At 37.2% G+C, this 23,669-nt stretch overlaps 1 protein-coding gene across 13 annotated transcripts in view; it reads right to left on the bottom strand.

Annotated features, from left to right (window-relative positions):
- Nucleotides 1-23,669, bottom strand: part of FOXP2 (forkhead box P2) — a 1,129,496-nt gene that overhangs the window by 111,927 nt on the left and 993,900 nt on the right. For 8 of the 13 annotated variants that reach the window (XM_074367186.1, XM_074367190.1, XM_074367187.1 and 5 more), the window contains one exon: nt 3,046-3,120. The exons of the other annotated variants lie outside the window; for them this stretch is intronic. In XM_074367186.1, coding sequence (XP_074223287.1) covers nt 3,046-3,120 — 75 coding nt within the window. The remainder of the gene's footprint in view (nt 1-3,045; nt 3,121-23,669) is intronic. 13 annotated transcript variants of the gene reach the window in all.

The following is a 23,669-nucleotide window of genomic DNA, read 5'->3' on the forward strand; positions in this document are numbered from 1 at the left end:
AATGTACAACTCATGGAGCCTGAACATTTCTTTAAAAACAAAGGTAGACAGAATTTAAGATTACAATTCTCAGGTAGAGGTGATCCAAGTGAGTACCATTACTACTGCCCAGCACTGCAATGAATTGGTAGAGGCACCGTAAATATAACCTATTAGTGGGTACACAAAAATGCCATTACTGTTCAACAACGTGACAATAAGGAGGCACGATTCTTAGAATAGCTAACGTCTTATGGCTACTTGCCAAAACACCAGAAAACACTCCTCTGACATATGTTTTCATTCCATCTTTGGTTATAGTAAAGACCTGAAAGAGGATGATATGATGGAGAGCTTTTGACATCTGTTTAATATAAAAAATGTAACGTTATTTATTTCTTTACAGTAATTTGGGCTTTAACCTGCATTTGGTAGACTGGCTTTTTCCCCCTGAGATTTATGGTACTGTACTTCAGGATTCTTAATAAACTTATAGGGTTTTAATATTTTAGTAAAAATTAATTTAATCTGCTACTTTAAGACGTATGCCGGAAAATTTTGGCTTTTTATTTGTGAAGGTCGATCAATCATGGCAGTAATAGGTGTGACATTAAGGTAATCCATTGACAGGACATTATGTAGGGTCTCTTAAGAATTTAGAGAACTATCACAATGATTCCCATGTTATGATGAATGTGAGTTACACAGATTGTAAAGGAAGGTGGATGGCTTTAGATACCCCTATCTAACCTGTCTACATCTTTCATTCTTTCAGCAGCCCCCACCGGAATCTCATGGTGCTCTGGACTTAGCCAAGTGCCACCCCAGCATATGAGTACTTACAAAATTAAACAAATGCTGAGAGACAGAGCTGTGCTCATCACACAGAATTTGTCAACTATGAATAGATGGTATTTGTTTAGTTGGCATCTTGTGTTCACATCACATTATGTAGGCATTTTAACTTGCAGAAAGTTTATGTCTAATATAATCAATAAAGGAAATAAGCACCTCCTTAGTATTCAGTGTTTCCCTTGTGTTGTGAAGTCAAGAAGCATCATTTGCAAAGTCACTCAGTGACTCATTTGAAGTACTAAGTTTGGTGCGCTGCAGGGATGGCAGACACGTGGTCCATGCACGGCTGTGCTCTCTCTCCCCAGCAACCATAGCAGACCTCACTAATCTATCGCAGTGTTCTTTCTACCTTGGAGACTAACTGCAGCCTTAGACACATGGACTAACCCCAGACTCCTGTTCAACACGGCATTCCAGGCAGCCATGTACAAACTGGCACACCTCGGGAAAGACCAATACATTGGTGATCACAAGTTTGGGCTATAAATTCAGGCTTGCCATTGAGGAACTGCATGGCACCTGTGAGACATTCATTTAATTTCTCCATGGTTTGTTTTCATTCTGAAAAGATCTCAGTGAAAATATAAAGATTTGATGCTGTAGATTTATTTTTCCATCAGTAGAATAGAGAATGATTTTTTTTTAAATGGTAGAATTAGATTTAGATAAAGGACAAAAACTATTATTAGTTAAGCCTAATGAAAATAATTTTTCCACTGAGATTATTTCATATTTTCCATTGAGATTATTTTATATTTATATTTGGAAAAAATGTTACCAATTAGAAATACTGCCTGTTCCATTTTTAATGCACTATTTTTAAAGTATATTTTTGGATGACTTTTCTTTATTAAGTTAAAATACACAGTTATTTTTAAAGTTTAACTTAAATTTATCTTCATTCAAAACATACAAAGAAAACTTAGACATTAAGATTATTTTAGTCTTTCACATATAAGCAAAACTTAACCACTACTTTTTAATTTTTTCTATTTTTTCAAATGCTATTATTGTAAAGAAAGCTCAGGAAGGGCAAACACTTTAGAATTAAAATGTATGAAACCTGAAACTACGTAATTTCAGATCATTATGAAACCTAATTTTATGTACAAAATTTATTACCAGTCTTCTGCATCCACTATTTCCACAAAATAGTACATTATTGCTTTTTTAAACTTCTATTTTTGTTTGGCATCTTCTATTTAAAAAACCTTTAATGTTTATATATTTTCCGTAAAGAATAGCATTCCATGTTAATTTGACACTATTCATATTGAGAAAAATCTTTCTTTTTTAAACTAGGTATGAAACTAGATATTTCTTCTTCGTTCAGTAAGACACTGATTATTTGCTTAAAAGAGTCTTAATTATGTTGTGCCCTATCTATCAAAAATTACAAAATATTATGTATAGGGTAGTAAAAAAAATAAATTTGGGGTGAGTCAATTTAGGAATACTCAAGTCCATGGAAACTAAAAAAGTACTTTGATTCTTAAGGAAACAAGCAAAAATTCTGTATATGAAAATCTATGACTTACATATTTAGAGATTCCTTAGTAATACAGGTAGTATCCATGCTAAACAGAAACACAAAGTTGTTCTACTTAAAAATTCTTGAATAGCCACTTCAGGACTGCTATTCATTTCCAAGGCTAACTGGTATGTGAATTGGGTCACGAAAGCAATTTTCATTGAATATCATAGTCTGAAGAGACAAATGGCACTCCAGTGACAGAACATGTTAAAAAAAAAAAAAAAAGGCCTTGGCACATTTATGTGATGACCTGCAGCACATGACACAGAGACTTTTCCCTAAAATATGTATCATATCTATCCATAATCTTTGTCTATTTATTTTACACAGAGCAACACCAGCTCATCAAATTAATTTGATCGAGAAAAGTGCAGTGGTTCAAGAAAAGGACAATGGTAAAGTCATATGTTCTTATATATTTATCTTTAAGGTAAACTTTAATGCCATCAACTTGGAGAAACTACAAACTGTGTATCTGATGAAACAATTGAAGTGAGAATATAAGAAGGAACAGAAACCAACGAATTACACCTCTGCCTTAGCATCAGTCATCTCTTGATTATCTGCATCAGTGGAAGGCACTGGCTAAGAGAAAACCACAGGCAGTCTGTTTAGTGGGATTGGGTCTATGGCCTTGTGCTTAGTCGCTGAATTTCTAATCGCCCAGTGTGACTTACTGCAAATGTGTTGTGAGGATGCCCATCACCAGAAGAGTGGCCACAGACACATAATTTTGTTTCTGGAAGCAATTCCTAGATTAAACAAAGAGAAGCAGGAGTTGGCTTTTTTCCCTCCAATCTTGAGGCTTAGCTCATAATGTACATTATCATTACAAAAATATTTTTTTGATTATTATCTTGGTAGGTCAACATAGACAAAACTATTTCATCTCTGTCTCACAGCTTGTAATAATATAAATTTTAAAAATAAGAATAATTTGGCAGATGTTAATTTGAATATTTGACATATGAATTAACTACTAACCAAAAATTATTGGTTATCTACCATGATCTTGACTTAGGAACCTCAATTCCCATTTCTAAGCTAAAATTATGGCCAATGTTAATAAATACTCCTATAGATTTAAATGGTACTGTGATTTTAGAGCATGAGGTGATATCTGTCCTTAAAACTTTCTTTTTGAAAAGCCAACTGTTGACTTGTAGTCAATTATAACCAATACAAATGAACATAAATCCTGTCTAGTCATGAAACGTGAGAACAATCACAAGAATCTCTTTAAACAAATTGCTTTGGCTCTGCTTTACTGTAACACAAACACTGCCATTAAATATATATTTAAGATTACAGAGCCAAACTCCATAACCTCTGTTAAAACCTGTTGAATTGTGTCGTTTGTATTGAAAGCTACTCTATACACTCAAATGAACAGTTTGCATTTTTATCTGTAAAAGCAAAGTGATTATTTATTGATAAATGACATGGAATGTCATTTTTTACCTAAGTAGCATTAGACATTTCAAAAGATTTTGTCTGAAGGGCAAAAGGATTACACTGCATTTGAATAGACCATGTGACAACGCATCCTAAGACTTCATGTATGATATGAAAGGATGATCCCCATTCATAAGATACACAAGGGAAATTATAAGTATATCAGAAAAGAAGAAAAGCAAGGAGGGATGTGGTGGGGTGTCAGGGAGTATTTGTAGTGGTTTGATGCATGTAAATATTACACCTTATAAATAATTCTTTTCAAATACATCTCTGAAGTTCAGGCGCTCTGTTTAAGGAACGGATTGTATATGCTTTACATGACTATATGCCATTTTCTTCAAGATAAGAGCAACATTAATTCAAACAGAAAAAAATGGCTTCCAAAATACTCTTTCCCTTCGGTTTCCTATGAAGAAGTATGTCACCTGATGCTGGCAGATGAAGACTAGGAAAAAATGTTCAAGTTATATTTTACTGTCAGGATCCAACAAACACGTTTTCATCTAAATTATTTTGTCAACAGCCTTGTAGTACCCTTGCTAACCTTATTTGGCACCAGTGCATAATTAGATACACAGGGGTGTGACTCCAATTGAAGGTGTTGGCATTGTAGCACTCTGTGAAAATATTAACTATGAGGTTAACTCCAATTTTCTCTTCTTTAATTAAATGCATATGGTACTAATGAGGTAACCTACTGTTCCTTGATAGCACTAATTAGCTAAGAGGAGAGTACACTCTCACACTGCAATTTAAACCTAAAAATAAGGTTGAAATATGCTAATTGCAGGCAATTTAAAACAGTACAAGTTGAAGAACTAGTCATAATAAGAGAAACTGACTGCTTTACAGCTAGGCAGCTGTAACTTTGGTTAAAATCAAAACAAGCAGCACGATTTTTGGACTGCTATTTAACAAGGTCATAAGCATCCTAAAAAAAATATGAAATGCTACTCCATACCATAGCGATGAACCAGACTAACAAAAAAATCCTCAGATCGACACTCATCTACATAAAACCCCCAACTGGTGAGCATCACAAGAACCCCAAAGGTGCCACGATACTATTTATATTTAGAACTGAAAATGAAACTCCATAAATAAGCAACATCCCCTTAAGCCCTTTCAAGAGCATCCAAATTAAATAAAATATTGTAATTTGTGTCTCCAGCACAGACAAAACATGTCGGGTCTAAAGATCTGCCATCCCAGTCACAGGGTCTGAAGGGAGGATACAGTCTCAGCATTTGAGGAATACATGACCAGGACATTCCCAGACCATGTCCAAGCACAGTGATAAAAATAGACAACAGATGCTGGGGTAGGTACCATTTAAAGGATACAGGTGCCAAAATTATCCGGAGGATTTCATTATAAGAAGGAGATTTTCACTACATTTCTTCTATAGATTAGAGCTTGGGGATGGAAGTAGCTTGAAGCTTCACTGTGAGAGAGAAGTTCTCCACTCTCAAAAACATAATTGCAGTAAATCTAAGTATAATCCAAACACATCTCCTTCAATTGTTTCTCAAACATTTTCCAAATACGATTTTAACTGATAACCATTGAGGTAACTTTGACATAAAATAAGATTCGGAAGGACCTTCTGAATCCATGGCATTGTGCTTTTGTTAATCAGAAACTTTGTTTAACCAAAGCACTCATTGGCTGGCAATGCCAAATTATTCCTGTTACCATAGATAAAAATACAGTGCATTAAAATGATACCATCATTAATCTATCCTCAGGGACAAGAGAGAGAGGACTGCCCCACATTAAGGGCTCATAGTGACATTTCTGCCCTGTCACTTTGCAGGCAAAATTATATCTACAGTTTAAACAATCAAAAGATTTGAGCAAGCAATAAAGAGTTAAAAAAAAAAAAAAGCAAAAGTTGTGAAAAGAGAAAGTCAACTTAATCTTATGTTTACTGAAGAACAATACCATGGAAAAAAGCTAACCATTTGAAAGGCAAAAGCTTTTAAGTAACTCCCAACGAATAAACTCCAGGAGTTAAAAGTATGTGAGAACAAGCTTTGCACTGCCATTAGCCCGTCAGCATGTCTTGCCACAAGGCATGGTTGAAGAAACTTCTTTGAAAAACCCACCCAGCTTCTTCTCCTGGCTGTCCTCGAGCTTTCTACAACAGAAGGAGACAGAATGTTGGCAAGAGATGCTAATCAACCTCCGACCAACCCTGCTCCAACAGATCTACGAAGATGCAGGTCTGTGAAGGGGTAGCAAGGCGAATGGAATCAGACAGTCATTTAGAAATGGGTCTCCTGGAGGCAACCTGACATATTCCAGCAAATCCCAGGAAAACACAATGTGAATGGATGTTTTAAGTGTTCGCATCTGTTTCAAATAAGCACCAAAGAACTTTTCAGCGGTGAAAAGGCCAGGACAATGTACTGGTTTGGGCTTTCAACATGGACTTCAGAAGGAATCTATTCTTCCGTTAAATATGGATCATTGTGATTTTCTGTTAAAACAATAAAGAGCAAATCATTCCATGTTGGAAATAAGAATACTAGCTTTGGAGACAGTCTGCCGGGGTTCAGATTCTTACTCAACATTTACTAGTAGTGTGACCTTGAGCAAGCAAGCTACTTAGCTCTCCTGGCCTCTCTCTCTAGAAAGGGGGTGATAAGTAACAACGTCATAGGGTTGTTAAATATGTTGATTTGTAAAACACTTAGAATAGCACTGGTACCCACATACTTAATGTTTATTAGCTATGCACTTAATATTTGTTTATTACTTAATATTTATTAGCTATCATCATTGCTTCAGAACAATTTTTTTTCAAAAAAAATTACTGAAGTTCTACTATGTATAAAACACTACTATACACTAGAAAGGATGCAAAAATTCCCAAGACATTCTCTCTGCATTCAAATAGCTTTCAGTCTAGTATTAGACTTCATGATACAAATCAAAGCCTCTTCCACATGAATAAAAAATATTTTTTCTCTTTAGAAATCTGATGTGGCAATGCAGGAAGTTAATATGAGGGTGTTTGCATTCAGTTGACAAGGTGAAGTGACTTCTGAGAAAGAAGATCATTTTTTGCAAAGTTGATGAAGGTGTATTTTTCACAGAAAAATAGGAAAGTATTACATATTGAGCTTTCCTAACAAATGAAAATGTTTTAAATTACAGTTTTTCTTGAGGCTGGCTGAAAACAGGCTCAAATTTTTCTTTAACATGTTTAAAACTTTAGTGGCTTATAAAATGCAGGGTAAAATAATACGTTAATACAGTAGTGATCTACATTTTAAAGGTGCAAACATTTTAAAAAAGTGTCCAGCCAGTCAAGAAGTATGGAGACTCTTGACCTAGTATGAAATAAGAATAAAATTAAATGGTTGACTGGCCTTTCTTCCACTCCAACTGTTTTGTTTGTTGGTTTGGTTGGCTGTTTTTAGGCCATTCATCATATCTGATGGAAACTGTCTCAGGGACAGTGTGGCTGGGGTTGTACCAGGATGGTATGTGTTGGCCTTGCAAATTCAAACTACTTCATCTATCTCTAGCCCACCTCCGAAAAACAGATTAAGAGCTGCCTAGCCCTGACAGAGGAGGGGAAGAAAAAAGAACCACTGGCTGGAAAACACTGTGAGGATTTCATAAGACCAGTGGATCAGAGTAGGTGGCACATTATTGTTTGGAGTCATTGAGAAGCAGGGACCGTGTACCCTAGAGGACCAAAGCAATCTGAGCACATGCCCGAAGATTTCCACTCTTCGCCCTTAACAAGCAGTAAGCCCTGCCTGACTTCCTTCAGTGGCACTGACCACCAAACCCATGCGATTCGGAGGAGAATATGGTGCAGTCATTCAAGAATTACTCTGCAGAGAAGGAAAATAAAGCCCAAGGAGCTGAAATTACTTACAGAAGTCATGCTTTTATTTATTTTCTAGAGCTGCTGTGCATCACATAGCTACTGTAATGGGTCCCCAGTCTTCAGCACGATTGTCTGGATAAGCTGTTACAACTGAAAATTCAAGGCTACATTTCTAGGGATTCAGATTCAAAAGATTTAGGATCGGGCCCAGGAATGTGCATTTTAACTACCATCTTGGTGATTGTGATTTAGAGCTTCTATGATTGCACTTTGAGAAATGTTGTCTTCTGTGCTCAGGGTATTTGTATGACAGGTAATTTTTCATTCTTTTATTCTATTATTTAGTCACTAAACACTTTCAGTACCTACTATGTGCTATAAACCAAATTAGCCATGTAGATATAAAAATGAATGAAACTTGTCCCCGGTTCCAGAGGAGAGGGGAAAAAAGTGGCCTTGTAAACTAGGAGGCAACTAAATAAGTGCCATTTGTGTCTTGAACCCCTCTGGAACTCTGTTAAAGTCGAGAAGAACCCAGTTAGAAAAAAATCTAATTGGAGAAAATAGAATATAAGAAGTTAGAAAGGAAATCAGTTATACCACAATTCAGTCTTCAAAATATTTAAAAACCACATTAGTGAAATATTAATAAATGTGCTTCTTTATTAATGCATTAAATAATAAGATATAGTGTCAGGTTTAATAACCACTATAACTTTTAAGTAGTAATAAGCAAAAATAGTACTTCTAGATATTTTTGCCAACTTTAATATGATATGAAAATATCTGTCATTTTTAGGGATGACAATGTAGCAGATAGTGACACTACTACTACGGTTTGTTACACTACATTCTTAATAGAAGATATTAAATTTTAATTAGAAGTGAAAATGAGAATACTCTTCTTCCTCCATTCCTGTGCACAGACTTCCTGAATTCTATCCATAGATCCTAGGTTGAGAGCAAACATTAAAGAAATATATTGTTGAAGAGGGAAAAGGTACAGTTCCACTGTATTGGAAGAGTGTATTAAGAATGAGTAGGAATTTATTACTTGAAAAATAAAGAAGCAGGAAGGAAGAAAAGGGAGAATCCAAAAGATTTAGAATTGTGCTGGAGAAACGAGATCATGTGGGTATGGGAGGAGTGTGGTATGAAAAGGGAGAAGGGATGAAAAAATAAGACAGGAAAGGTGGGACTAAGAGAAGTCCTGCACATCAGACAAGGGCAATTTCTGTTATGTCCTGAGGTAATGAGGAGGAGCAGATTTTCTTTTAAGGAGACAAGAGAAAAGCATGAGAGTGTGGGTTTATTTCTTTTTGTTCGGGCAGGGAGGGAGGAGGAGGTAATTAAGTTTATTTATTTATTTTAATATTATTATTATTTTTTTAATGGAGGTACTGAGGATTGAACCCAAGGTCTCGTGCATGCTAAGCATGTACTCTACCACTAAGCTATACCCTTGCTCCTGGGTGTGGATTTAAACTGGAACTGGGAAAAAGTGGTAGCTGGTAACCTAAGATGCCCAAAGGTTCACCGGAGAGTTAACTATGGTACAGACTGAATCAGCAGCAGTGACAGTGAGAAGAAGATACTCTGTTTGAGGAGAGGCTAACTTGCAAGAGTCTGAAGACTTCCTGAGTGACAGAGCGAGAGTGAAGGATAAGGGACACAGGGAGTAGACTGTGATATCACAAGCAAGGTAAGAGGATGAGAGAAAAAAAAGAATGTTAAGGAATAAAAGAGACTTTGCTTCATTAGGAAATACTATGTGAGAGGTGACAGCAGGACATCCAGGTAGTTGTTTCTAGCAAACATTCAAGTAGAGTCCTTAAGTTCAAGACGAGGCAAGACATACAGAGATCTAAGATCCCCACCTTATGTGGCGGTGACCCCACAGGGAGTGGGTACGTCCTGTCATTGAGATCACCTAAAGGGGTGGTTCTCAGCCTGGGCCATGTGTGAGCATCACCTAAGGAGCTTTGAGTAAATACAGATGCTGGGCTCCATTGCCCTGAGCTTCTGATTTAATTAGGCTAGGGTGGCGTGCAAGCATTAAAAAAAAAATAAGCACCTCAGAAAATGATACTGTGCAGCCAGAGTTTAGCACCACTGATACAATAAATGAAAAAAAGTAACGGATAGAGATGAGGAAAGACATCAAAAGACAGAAGAGTGTTGTCAAGGGCTTCAAATGTTCTCTAGTAGGACGAGACTTGGACTTGAACACAACTCTGAGATTGTCGGTGATATTTTAAAGAATAATTTCAGAAAGGTAGTGGGGACAGACACTAAGCTATAACATGTTTAAAAAGGAAGGCAAGTTGAAGAGTAAACTATTTTTCCAAAAGTTTAATGAAGAAAAAGGTGAGAGCTAGGAACACTGCCTGATATATAAAAAAAGGTTAATATAAGATTTTGTTTTGTTTTTAAAGACAGGAGGACTCAGAAAAATGGGAGACTGAAGAGACAGGAAAGCAGCTGTGAAGATAAGACATGGGTAGGGATCACGTATAGAAAGAGAAGTTGGAGAGCTCTCACTGTGGTACAAAGGGACAGAGTCAGAGGTGACAACATGAGTTTGTGTCAGAAGTGGAGATGAGAGAGGCAGAGGGTGTTCTTGTCTGGTGGGCTCTGAATTTTCTCTCCGAAGTAGGAGACAAAGTCACTGGGAAGTCACTCAGTGTGAGACGCAGAAGCTTTAGGGAGACTGTGAAGGCAGGAAAGTGGTGCAGGAAGAGAGGGAGTGAGAAGTTTAGAAACAATCCCTAACAGTGATGAAGCGTAAGCTGAAGCTGCAGACTCAATCCTGCCGGACAGTGTGACTTCCTACAGGAGTTTTCAGTAGCTTGCTTGGGAGCAGGAGTAAGTAAAGTCATAGTCTAGAGAATGGACAGCAAGGTCAGAGAGAATGATGCCAAACAGTGAGAGTGTCTTTAATGTTATTGTTAATCATGGGATACAGTTGGATCAGGAAGATGTGTGGGTGGTGCAGGTGACGGTGAAGCGGAGGGAATGACGAGCAAGAAGAGCATTAAGATCAGAATGGGGATTCCTTAGGCCTACTAACTCAAACTGATTTTAAAAAATTGGTCCAAGGACACAGAGAATATTGTTGAAGATACTAATTATTAAAAGTTTATAACTGTGTGCTTTTTGTCATGGATCAATATAAAAATTTACATTTTGTATATTTTCTTTGGTAAGCATGCCACATTATACCACTTACTGGTAACAAACTCAATGTGAAATTCCAAATTTATGAAATTAAGTTAGGGGTTACAATTTCCTTAATAAAAGAATTATTCAAAATAAGAATGTAGCTAAGATTATATTTAGAACTCGGAAAGTTTAGAAAGGAAACTCATTTAAAATAAATTTGATTTTTATATAATCTATGGGAACATACTTATTGCACAGGTTGAGGTATAACTGTACATTAGTGAACCTTCATGTACAAATGTGTTACTAGGTGCTCTTTCCCTATAGTTCTCTATTGTCTTGTGTTTCCTGAGTGCTGAAAGAGTAGAAATCTTTAAGAGAAAAATTACTGTCGAGACCAAGCTACAATCATGCAGCAAACCAGCTGAGTGACTACAGAGGAAATCTGTTGATTCTGCCTTCCTGGCGTCTATTCCTCTTTTTGCTAACGCCACCAATGTTTTCTTCAGGGGACCATTCCCATTCTTCACCCCAGATCCCATCATCATATGCAAACTGGTAGGACTGGCTCCAGGATAGGCGGGTGACGCCAAGAGCCAATCAGATTTCCTCTCCTGGTAGGTGATTCTTGAAGCTAATTAACAGGAATCCATCCCACATACTGTTGGGACCCACAGAGCCTGTCCAACGAGCTTGCTTTGTTTCTTGTCCTTTCTGTGACCAGATTTTTGTTTAGTTTTTCCTTGTATTAGCAAGCAACTCTGTATCTTTGAATAGATCCAAATGTTTTTAAGTTTTATGTGTATTCCTGTGACTTGAAACCAGAGATATAAACTAACAAGAATATTTTAAAATATTTCAATCAAAGATCTCACTGCCAACATTAGGATTAAACTTTGATAGCTTTTGAATTAAGTTTGAGCAAATTTTAGGTTACAATCCATTTTCAGGGAAAAGACAAAAGACAAGGCTGAAAGTCATGACCCTGGCCACCTCATATTTTATTGTTTGCCAAATTAGGTGAAGTAATCACAAGTTGCTGTCATAATGTCAGCTTCATAAAGACATCTCTTCCTCTCTCTCAAATGCCAGCTTGTATAATCACACTTGATATTCTCCAAAGCACAGTTTAATATGTAAAAATGGCAAAATAAAACATTAGGGTAAATTAAAAAACATCAACACAGGCACAGTTTATTAATGTACTGACTATGGGTGGGCATTCACATTTTTATTTTAGCATAATTTAAGATTATATGCTCACTTATTTTTTTCCCTTGTTCAACAGATTCTAAATTATTTTTTTCTTTTGTGTAAAAAAGGGTAGGTTAACATTATCAAAGAAAGTTTAGTGATGGCTACTGCCTCAATCCAGATACCACAGATATTTGGAGGACTTGAGATTTTTAAAGTACTTAATATTAATCAATTAAATACACTGACATTCCTAAAGAGAGATTTGATCCCCATTCCACAGCTTAAAAGGACTGAAGAATTAACAAAGATTACAGAATATCACAGCGTCAAAGTCCAGACTTTTCGCCCTGTGTTTCATCAATCCCCTTCTCATTCACCTCAGGGAGGTGCCTTCACAACGGTACTAACTGGCACTCCTGTTAGAAACGTCAGCAGATGAAGCTAAGAACAGAAAAGATACGGATGGACACCTCTCATCCACAGAGCCCGGCTGTCTGCGGAGGTGAGGCTGAGCTCAAGGACGGGGCAGATGACCTGGCTGCTGTCTGTGAGAAGGACAATACCTACACCTGTTCACTGACTACGGCGACAACCTGAATCTCCGGGGATGTTAATCAAGTATCTTTCATGTGCCTAAAGATCACCGAGGAACAAAAGACGCCCATAGTGCTCCTACAAGTGATGTAGTTATTACATTTTAAGAGGGAACGAAGACAGCAGTCAACAGACACTCTGGCAGGAGATAACGTCTCTTGCAGAGTACCGGTCGAATATCCTTTTTTGCTTACTTGTTCTATGCTGGTGTGCTTTGTTCAAGAGAATATTTTCAGCTCTTCTGGAAAAAACAAACACAGGGAGCTGGATTTCTCTGGAGAATGGAAGACAAAATTTTAAGTTATATAATAATTATTATTTAATAGATAAAGCAGACAGATTCTCTGCATAGGATTTCTCCCCTGGGTATACTGGGGCTAGGCAGAAGTAGCTTATGCTCACATAAGAATAACAGTCCTTAGTTTTCTGTTCTTTTTTTTCTCATATTGCAGTCAAAAGAAAATACAGATGTCTCTTGTTGTCTTGATGCGGTTAGGTGCAGTAATATAAGATAAGAAACACGCCAGACTAAACCAAGTTTCTCTATGGAATGAGAAAGCACTGAGCAGTGGATGGTGTACAGGACACGGAGGTATTTGAATACCCCTGTTGATGAAGTGGAGGCTACTGACTAACTGTAGTTCATTCAGTATTTTATTCACCAAAGATTTAATGACTATCTATTTAATGTCCCTTACAATAAAGAGTCTGACTCGATCTTTCATTTTGATTGCTGACGTCTTTTTAAGTCTCCGCCTCCCTTTCCCCTGCGGCCCCACATCTGGACAGAAAGCTTGTGCATGCACCTCCCTCTTTGCCACTGGAGGGAAATTTAAAACATCTGCTCAAGGGATCGTTTCCACGAAGTCATTATAAAGACCCAGCCTGCTCCCTCTACTTTCCCAAACCAGCATGGACCTGCTTGAGCCCAATCACATCTCCCCAGGAGTCACGGGAGAGACTCAAATTCTCTTGGTGTGTGCAGTGTCACCAGCTTCAACATCTAAATTAAATTCGGGGAGGGGGCCTCACTTCTGTAGGAGACTACAGGCAACTAGCTACTCAGTAAAGAATTGGGATACAAGGTTAAGTAGGAGTCCCTAACCCAAAGAGTTTATAGACAAATTGGGAAGACAAACGACCAGTGATGGGTAACACAGTGCTATGACACATGCGCACACGGGGGCTATGGGAACCGAGCGGAGGGATACTTAGCTAGCAGACAGTGGTTAGAAGAGGATTTTAGACCAGGTGATAATAAAGAGACATTAGTATATAAATGGGAGTGAGGTGGGTGAGGCAGGGAGCATTCAAGACCAAAGAAGCAACCTTTATAAAGGCTTGAAGGTTTAGGGCTCCCAGCTGCATTCAGAGAAATACTGACAGACCAGCACCATCAAAGAAGATTGCAAGGGAGGGAGGGTGGCAGGGATGGAGACAGAGGGAGAAGCAGCAGCCAGATCTTAAAGTGCCTCACATCAAGCAAAGTGGCCTTTATGTGCTTCAAATTTCTCATCATTACCTGTGTACAACACCTTCCTTTCTCTTGGAAGATTAAATGAAGGGTCAAATTCATAAAAAACATTTCTGAGTATTTACAGTCATATTACTCCAGTCCTAAAGTGGTAACTGTGACCAATGCAGAAGGACACATGATATTCTATTAAATCCTAAGGATAGCAAGAAATAAGTTTTTTTCCACAAACTCTCTCTTCTCCTTCTAGTCAGCTGCTTTCCAAAGACTTTGCATATATTGTATTCCTTCATATTTTCCCCTAATTCCTTAAATACATTAGTAAATTATAGTATATTTAAAGTCAGTTCAGTATCAAAATTCCACTTGGAAAATTCTGCTTGCAAGAATACAGTGTACTAAAATTTAACCTATTTAAAGGTACAAAAAAATAAACTTATATTTTATACTACCAAGCAAAAATAAGGGAAATAATTTTACATAGCAGTATATTTTTCTCTTCAAGAAAGTTCTGTGGTAAACTAAATTGAAAGATTTGGAATAGAAGATCTCAGTTCAATTTTATAATGCAGCACTAAGAGAAATGAAATGAACATTTAAAAATTTGGGATTAAGGGGGAAAAAAAAGGAATGCTTTGCATTAGATTTAACTGGATACTGCCCCTTTCTTTTCTATTTGGGGCATTCAGAATATAATTTCACAGATGATATATTTTTCTTAATGTGATTTTCAGACTACATCTAATGGAAAATGCCTGGTTAGGATTAAGAGACATAGTACAGATGTTAAACTACATTTGCATGCAATTATTTCTAAAACAAATGCCAGGGTACAGAGTCTATTGAAATGGCTTTCAGGATGGCTGGCACAATGTATTAAACCAGCTTCCAATCTCTGAGTAAGTCTATATTCTGAATATTTCAAATCAGACACCAAGCACAGAATAAACCTTTTTTTTTTTTTATTTTTTAAACCTTGATGTATTCTCCAAGAAGGTATGGACATAGGGTTAGAGCCCAAGGATTTAGGGTAGGAATTTAGCATGTTTTAAGAGCAAAAGTTTTTCTTGCTCAATGTAAAAATTATATTTTATGTATTAATTTCAACTGCTGAAAAAATAAAATGACTACAAAACAAGTTAAAATAATAATATGTGGAAAAACCATAGTAATAGATGAGATGTACTGTATGGCTTTCTATTTGTTTTAGGGTTTTTTCCTTCAAAAAGCAGTACAAAATATCTATAAAGTTATTCAATTTTTTTGCTAGTAGAAATCTCACTTTAGTTGATGGTCTTGTAGAAATATAATTTTAAGCATCAAGGCAGAACTAAGAAACTCCCATTCAAAGTACTTCTGAAATGCATCTGTCACCAACTTTATCAGAACTACCAAAAGCAGTGAGTAGTGGGACCAAAAGGAAGTACTCATTTCTTTGCTTGTACAGGGTACTGTGCCTGCACAGAGGCACTAACCCTAGGTACCCTGGGAGTCTGTGGACTAGACAACAGCTTACGCTGCCTTTCAGTGATCTTTCCCGTGAGAATGCATTTTTGGACTAGGACCTGACTCAATGAATGAAGCATGAAGAGCCACTGCTATATCTATTATGTATCAAAACAAAACACTGTATCACACTCTTATTTGGCAATATTCAGAGAGTACCAGCATGGCTTTTACTGCATGCTTCACTCCTTAGGGGGGGACAGTTCAGATCATGGTCACCCTTAGGAATTTATGAGGGGACTGAGGGATGCAGCAGTTCCTTTTCTGATCTCTGCAGGGGAAGCAGCAGCAGCCCCGGGATCAGCTACTTTTTATCCACTGTCGGTCTCAGTGGCAGCTCCTCTTCTTGCCAATAATGATAAATGATAGACTCCTTAGTGAGGAATAGATGCTGGGAGCTGCACACACAGCAGCTTATTGTGTTGGCATCTCTGGTTCTGATTTGCTCCCCATCAAGCCTTTCCCCCTCTTGACTGTGATGTGAGGTAGAGGAGAAACCTGACAGAAGAGGACTGATTAAAAAACAGCACTCTTTCCAATAGAAAATCTCTTGCCACTTGAAATTAAAACCCTCATGATGCTAAGAAAACCTCCAGTAGAGGTCCAGGATGGCCGCTCACTTTTTTTTTTTTTTTTTTCATATCAAAAGATTATTCCACACATTCTTGGGTAAACATCTGACTTCATTCCCAAGCCCCACTGCCTTCTCAACACTGCCTCCCAACAGGTGGGGATGATGAGGTGTAGGAGAGAAAGGAATAAAGGAAGTCAGAGTCACTCCAGCAGAATCTCCAAGTGGCAGCAGTGATGGAGACCCCCTTCATGGCAGAGTCCTCCAACCCTTCCCTTGAGAACCATTGCTTTATCCTGACCACAAATTGACCTGGATTTTGTACAACGAAGACTTTCAAGAAAAGCCAGTTTTCACGTTTAATACCTCATAATCCCCCATTATTTTGATGGTGTTTTCGAAAAATGAAAACAATGGAGATGTTTTAAGCAGTCATTTAAGAGGCTGTGTGCTATCAGAGATTAATGGCAGGGTAAGAGGCACAGGAATTGGGATCAGACGGACATGAATTCATATCCCAGCTTCAACTATCAGCTACATGACCTTAGATAAGGTAATTTAACCTTCTTAAGACTCAGTTGCTTATTCTGTGAAATGAGAAAGCAAAAATACATTTTCAGGTGTACAAAGTAAGCCCTGAATATCTGCTAGCCAAGTGAAATAAAGCCATACCTGCTTTAGGATCTTTCTTTTGTGAGTGAAAAAGAGGCATGGGAAAAGAATAAGAACTGGAGAAATGCGACTTCTCTAATATCTCTGGTTGCTTCCTCAGCCTTCCTTCTTATCCACGTTACATTTAGACATAACGGCCAACCACACTTGCCACTAAGAGGCGTAGGAGACCAGCTAGGGACTAAGACAAAGCCCTTTTGTGGGCGGAGGTGTGTCTAGATCATGACACTGGGCAAAGACAAACTCCTCACAGATACATGAATAAACTCATAGTCAAAGCTGCCCTGTATTCACAACACGGGGTTTGAAATACCAAAATTAGTGTTTAAACATTTTTAATATTAAAATACAACTGAAGGTAGTAACTAGATTTCTATGAGGTAAGATTATTATTAAAATGAATATAATGTAATTTCGCCAACAAATATATTTCTTGAGAGTTCAGACCCATAAAGATGGAGAGCTGAGATGAGTTCTGAGTTAGAAAAGATGGAAGGCAATCAAAAGCTATTATAGTAATCATGACACTCCACAATAAAAAAGAAAACAGTAGCCTAGTGCCAGAATGAACTCCAACTTGCACAAAACCGCCATGACTATCTATATATGTACTGGAAATACTATAGAATTGTCATTTTTTTTTTAATGTATGAAAGATTTTGCTGGGAAAGAAAATGTCAAATTTCAGAACTGTGCTATTGTCTATTGGATATTATTCATTTCTAAGCCAGAACCAAGTTTCCATTACCCAATGGCTGCTCTCAAGAATGAAGCTAATTTACATTTAAAATAGGAGTACAGTCTACTCTTCAAAAGCACAATGGTAAACACACCAATTTGACAATTACATTAATATGAGTATTTGCATAATCTGTCTCCCACACCTGTTCTTAATTTGAAGCAGCTGCAGGACAAATCACATCACACTAATCTCAGTGGGTATGTGTATGTTCCAAACAATAACGCATGCATCTTATTTTTGAAGATATTTTATTTTTTAAATGTTTCTTGACTTTAAAGAAAAACTGGTAAAAGTTTGTAGAAGCCATAATAATTATTTGGTTATTATTAATTCGTGGAATAAGCAAAATATCAAATAATGTTATCCCTTACATTTTTTGGCCTCCTCTGTTACTGATATGATGGTACTGATTTTTATCTCTGGAGTTATTTTTCTTAAATAATATGTATTTGCATGAAAAAAATGAAAAAGAACAATAAAAATACAACTAGAAACCTCTGTAAAGTATAATCAGAAAATCAAGAGCACATGCATTAATGGAGAATCAGGTAAAATCTGCCAATCATTTGGAGGTGTGTTTGCAGCTCAGTTAACTGTGGCTTCTTTTGGAACACCTCTTCAAAACTAGCTTCCGTTCATGTTTTAACCACGATATATCAGAAGTTAACAAGCAGGAATTTACTCTCATCATTTAAAGGATCCAGCTTGTGTTTGCAGGTTATGTACATGCTCAATGACATGAGAAAGAAAGTCAGTTTATTACTGTTACATATTCATCTACTTCATGTATTTAAACCATTCAGCTAGATTCTAACTGGTGGAATATAAGACACCCATGTAATCTGTCAACAAAACTGTCTCTCTTTAATCTTCTATTATGAATGGAAATGATGTTAGGGCTTTCTAAAGGAGTTATTTACTTCCTGAAAAGTGAATGCGAGCATGCACGGTAACGAATGGGAGCAATCCAGGAAGCCTATCGGTGTATTTACAGCCTGCTGACCTCTGAAGAGGTAAACACTGGCTGAATTCTTAGTTTAGTATTTCATTCAGAATTTAACTTTTACAAGTGCTTTCATTCTGTTAGCAGGAAAAATACTAAGTAGATTGTAATTTACATTTCTATTACCTTTTCATGCACATTATTTAGCAACTCTCATAAGAGAAACAGAGTCAGAAGAGTCATGTGATTCGTCCAAGTCGTTACAACCTGTAACACTGTCATGATCCAGGTATTCTGACCTCAGGTCTATATTCCTTCCCATAACTCATGGTCACTGATTTGAATGAATAACAGCCATTATGATAAATAAACAGTAGGAAACATTTTTACTGATGAAATAAAAGTTTTTTTTTTTTTCCATTTCACAGTATCTGAAATAATTCAGCTCATGGCTTCCTTCAAATGTACTAGAAAACACTGTTGCAAAAGTGACAATAATAAAAGAAGAGAGCTATTTTCAACTGAGATAAATATATTACAAATTCTTAGTAAGAATCAAGATTAGTTACTCTAGGAGTATAAAGATAATTTTATTACTATAAAATTTAGGCAATAAAGCCAAGTTATAGTGATTGTGAGAGAAGCAATTTTCACAGTTGTGACCTCTGTATAATTATATTTCTAAATATTCCTTATTTTAGTTTTCTTCATTAGAAACCTTACATATACAATTGAGCACACAGAAAAGGACTCCACACAGATAAGCTTGCATGTCATGGGGCATGCAGAATATAATAGAATGAAAACTAGACTTGTATGTGATGAATACGCACACTGTATAATATTCTAACAACAAACTGCACTTTTCCCCTAAGTATCAGAATATTTTAACCTCAATTAATGAGATAAATTTCCAAATTTTAAAATAATCTTGTTTCTTTTCATTTTTCCTACTAAGGCAAAAATTAACTCATTATCACAGTTAGACATATAATAAAATAAAGTTAATTTTTTGGTAAACATAAGCTGCTGCAAAGGTACATACTTCTGCTAAAAAATAAAGCCTTGGAATAATAGGTTTTTAGAGCTAGAGAATGAGGCAGATCCTTTCAGTGGACAGAAAAGGAAAAGGAAGCTACACGACTGAACTGTGCTCCCCGCAGGTCACACGGTTAGTGAGTCCTGGAGTCAGTCCAGCAGCCCAGAGCCTCTCCCATGCACCACAGAGTCCAGCCTCTTCCCTTCAAAACGAAGCAAAAACTGAGCAACAAGTCATTTACAAACACATTCATGCATTTCTAGGGTCCCAAACTAAGCTATACTCCAACAGCAGGATACACAAAGAAACTACAAAATATAAAACTGCATTTGTTTCTAGACCAGTATGACGATGCCACAGGGATGTGCATATAACTGCTGGTAAACAAATGTGTACTTAAGTCAATAAGATCACTGGGAGGTGGGAATTGAGGTGAATTTCAGTCCTTCATATTTTTCTGTATTATTGTTATAAGCACACATTGCTTTAATAATTGCTCAAAGTAAGGCTACCTGCAAACCGAAAACAGGACTTAGAATGGTAGCTATAAATGTTTTTCATAAAACATGTTAACTCTTAAAAACCTTCCCTGACATGGAAGATTCAGCATCTAAGTAAGTCTCACTAAGACAGAGTATTTACATTCTTGCCTTAGTCTCGGTAATGCAGAAAAATTAATGCCTACTACCCTTGGTATGATGATTTCTTTCAAATGTGAAGTAATTATGAAAAGACTCTTTTCTCCTTTTCTTCTTTTCAATCTGGGTAAACTCTCATCTTCCCTTTAACCATGTCTCTCATATTACTTGTTATCCTCAACTTGTTTCTACACTTCAATATCCCTCTTAGACTTGGAACTCAGTCCTAAACAAATTTAGAACCACAAACAAGGCCTCAGGAGGCACAAAATGAAGAAAACCTTACCCTGCTCAGTCTATAAGTGATGGCTGATTCACTAAACACTTAGAGAAAAAAAAAAAGCCAATTTATTCCATAAAAATCCATAACTGTCAAGCAGGTTTTTTTTTTAACCTTAAACCACTGAGTTTTGTTTAAAATGGCTTAGAAGAATGATTATTATCTTGAATTTTTATCTAGCCAGATTGTCAACTCCCTGAGGAAAGGAACATCTTTGAATCCCCTATGGTACCCAGTGTCTGCTTAGTAAAGTGTCTAACACACCGAGGGCATTTAGTCATGTTTCTTTGATGGATTGATTGACTGAGGATATAAATTCTAATAAATGGAAATACTGTAAACCAGTTTTGAAATCTTACTGCTGTTTTGTTTTTAAGCTTGTAGTTTTTCCACTGGAGCCTGATAATTATTTGATTCATATGAAATTCTATAAAGCAGGCTTTTCAATTTATTTCTACATTACTCCCGAACTCTCTTTTTATTAAATAAATATCCCCTTGAATAGAATAGCAGGCAAAAGGTGGTGGTGGGGGGAATATGTTAGCTAACCTCTGTTCTAGTCTAGCAGTGTTGGAAATTATTGAATGGAGTGCCAAATAACGTAACTACATCAATTGCTTAAGTATTCATTTCTGATGTGGTTCTTAAGAGCTATTCCTCACTAGTAATTAGTCCAAGAACAGGTGTTTCTTTTAAAGCAATCTGTATTTGGTATAACATGGCAAGTCAGTGCTGTCTTGATCCTTTAGTGGTGGCAAGATACATCTTGGCATTGAGTAACTCATTTAACAGTCCTTCATCAGAAACATGATACTCCACGCACACTGCTTTCAACAAGTTCTAGTGTCCTCAAAGACAGAAATCACTAACCAGAGAGTACCCGAGAGTCTTTTTTACTGTATGTATATGCATCTCTGTATATCATAGACTGATTTCAACGTTCTAGTAATTAATGAAGGGGTGGCAAAATGGAGCCTGAAGGCCAGAGCATGGGAGGGATGGAAGGAGAAAGGAAAAGAAAGAGAGGAGAGAGGGAGAGAGGGAAAGAGTGAGACTTGGAGAGATTTAGAGCGGGAGAGAAATGAATACTTGCTTCAGAGAGTAAATGGGCTGCTAGATACAACCTATCTCCTACTCCTCCCTTGCTCCTAGTCCACCACATACCTGCCTGGACTGACAAGGCATTAGAGTTTGAGCTCCCAGGTCTAATGATATGCAAAATGTCTACTGCAAGTGAATATTACAAATAAAATCAAAAGAAATCACATACCAGAGGAGCCGATAAAAAGTAGGTAGACACATCTTTAAACATTCACAATTCTACTCTGGAGAATAAAAATAATAGGATTATTCGGTTTACTTTCTTTGCTTTCTAAATTTATGATGTATTTCTCTAAAGAAAACTTCATTATATTATTTCTTTTGTTTGAATGATAAAAGCCAGTTGCACTCATCCCATAAATCACACATTTTAAGAAGAAGATGGACTCGGCTCATTTTAACTTCATTCTGGCTAATTACTAGAAAGCATTATTAGAGAAGGTGAGATTATGAAAAATCGTGATGCATTTACAGTATCTCAGATCCAAACCACTGATTACTTCTTATTCTCCTGGAGCCCTGGGAGAAGTGATGACAAACACTCATGAGAAGAGTCCTGGTTGGGTTGGGCAGAGTCCCACACAGCATGGGGACCTCCCATTCTTCTGCTGCAGAATGGTCAGCCCTCCACCAGACAGGGAGCCTTCACAGAATGAGGAATGTCTGCCCTTCCTGCCTTCCTGCCTGTCCTGAAACTGAGAAATCCTGAAGAAATGAGTCATTCATTTCAAATACAAAGGATGGTAGAAAAAACATGAGCTGGCAACCAGACACAACTGACATTCTCCCCTGGATCCTTGGGAAAGTTACTGAACCTTTCTGGCTCTCTGAGTCCTCACAGGTAAAACAAAGACAGTACCAGCCAATTCTGGGATTTCCACGGGGGGGAAATGACCGATCACGGGCAAAGTTCCTGTCACCTAGGACACAGTAGGGGCTCATATGGGTCAGTGGGGATGGAGGTGAAGCAGAGCAAGGTTTCCCTGGAACTTCTTCTAGATGCCCCACAAAGTACCCATTTTCCTACTGCAGCTGCTCAAAATATAGATTCCTGCAGAAAGTACAAAAAAAGTACAGAATGTGTCTTTTATCTTCACTCTAGCTGGAAGGAAAAGTGAGAACTTTCTTGAATCTTCCAGCAATAGGTAATAGCCAAATGAAAAAAAAAATGTTTCTGACTTTAACTTGTTTAAATTGCACCTTCTACGGCTATTTTTTCATCATTCTTCAAACACACTTGCTTCTCTACTTGCAAAATATGCATATGCTTCACTTATTTAAACTTTCCAGATCTGTTCCACTGCCTCTGTATGTTCCACTGGGGTGCCTCAACACCACTCCGAGCTCCGGAGCAATTTCCTGGACAGAAAGAATCACCTCTGCTTAGTTTACTCTGCATCGTGCTTTACCTTTACCTAAAATGTATGGAGTCTTTAATAACATTTTAGTTATAATTACAAACATTAAACCTTAGAATAAAGTCCTATACTCAGCTGACCTTTAGTCACATTAATACATAAATTTGTGTCTTTCCAAATTTTCCTGAAAGAAACAACATCCCCCCGCCAAAAAACCCCCCAAATTTCTTGTCACTAAAGTATCTCAAGTCACAAAATCTCTTTTCTTGGGGTTTCCTGTGTAGCAGAGAAGCTCTATTGAAAGTCAGCCCTCAATGCAAGGGCTTGTTTTTTAGTTAAAAACAAAAAATCTCTTTTCACAGATCTCTTAGGCCCCATGAGTTGGTACTAACAGTGATGGGAAAGTGTCACTGGCAGACACCGTTAAGATGCCCATCTCAAAATTCATTCTTCTCTTCTTCTCTACCAAGAGGACTCAAACTTCGTTGAGTTTCACAAAGTGTCTGGTTAAATATAATCAGCTTTGCAGACTCAGCGGAAGCAATGAGAGTTCATGTGATGCTCTTCAGGCCGATGAAATGGAAACAGAAGTCACTGAGTGGGGGTTCTCGGAGAGTTTGTTATTAAAACGGGACTGATTCAGCTGACCTGCACTGATTGGTACTTTGCCCTCCTTTGCCTGGATCGTGAACATGACACCTGCAGAAGCCATCTTCTTG

The sequence above is a fragment of the Camelus bactrianus genome, chromosome 7 (assembly GCF_048773025.1).
Source record: "Camelus bactrianus isolate YW-2024 breed Bactrian camel chromosome 7, ASM4877302v1, whole genome shotgun sequence".
NCBI lineage: Eukaryota > Metazoa > Chordata > Mammalia > Artiodactyla > Camelidae > Camelus > Camelus bactrianus.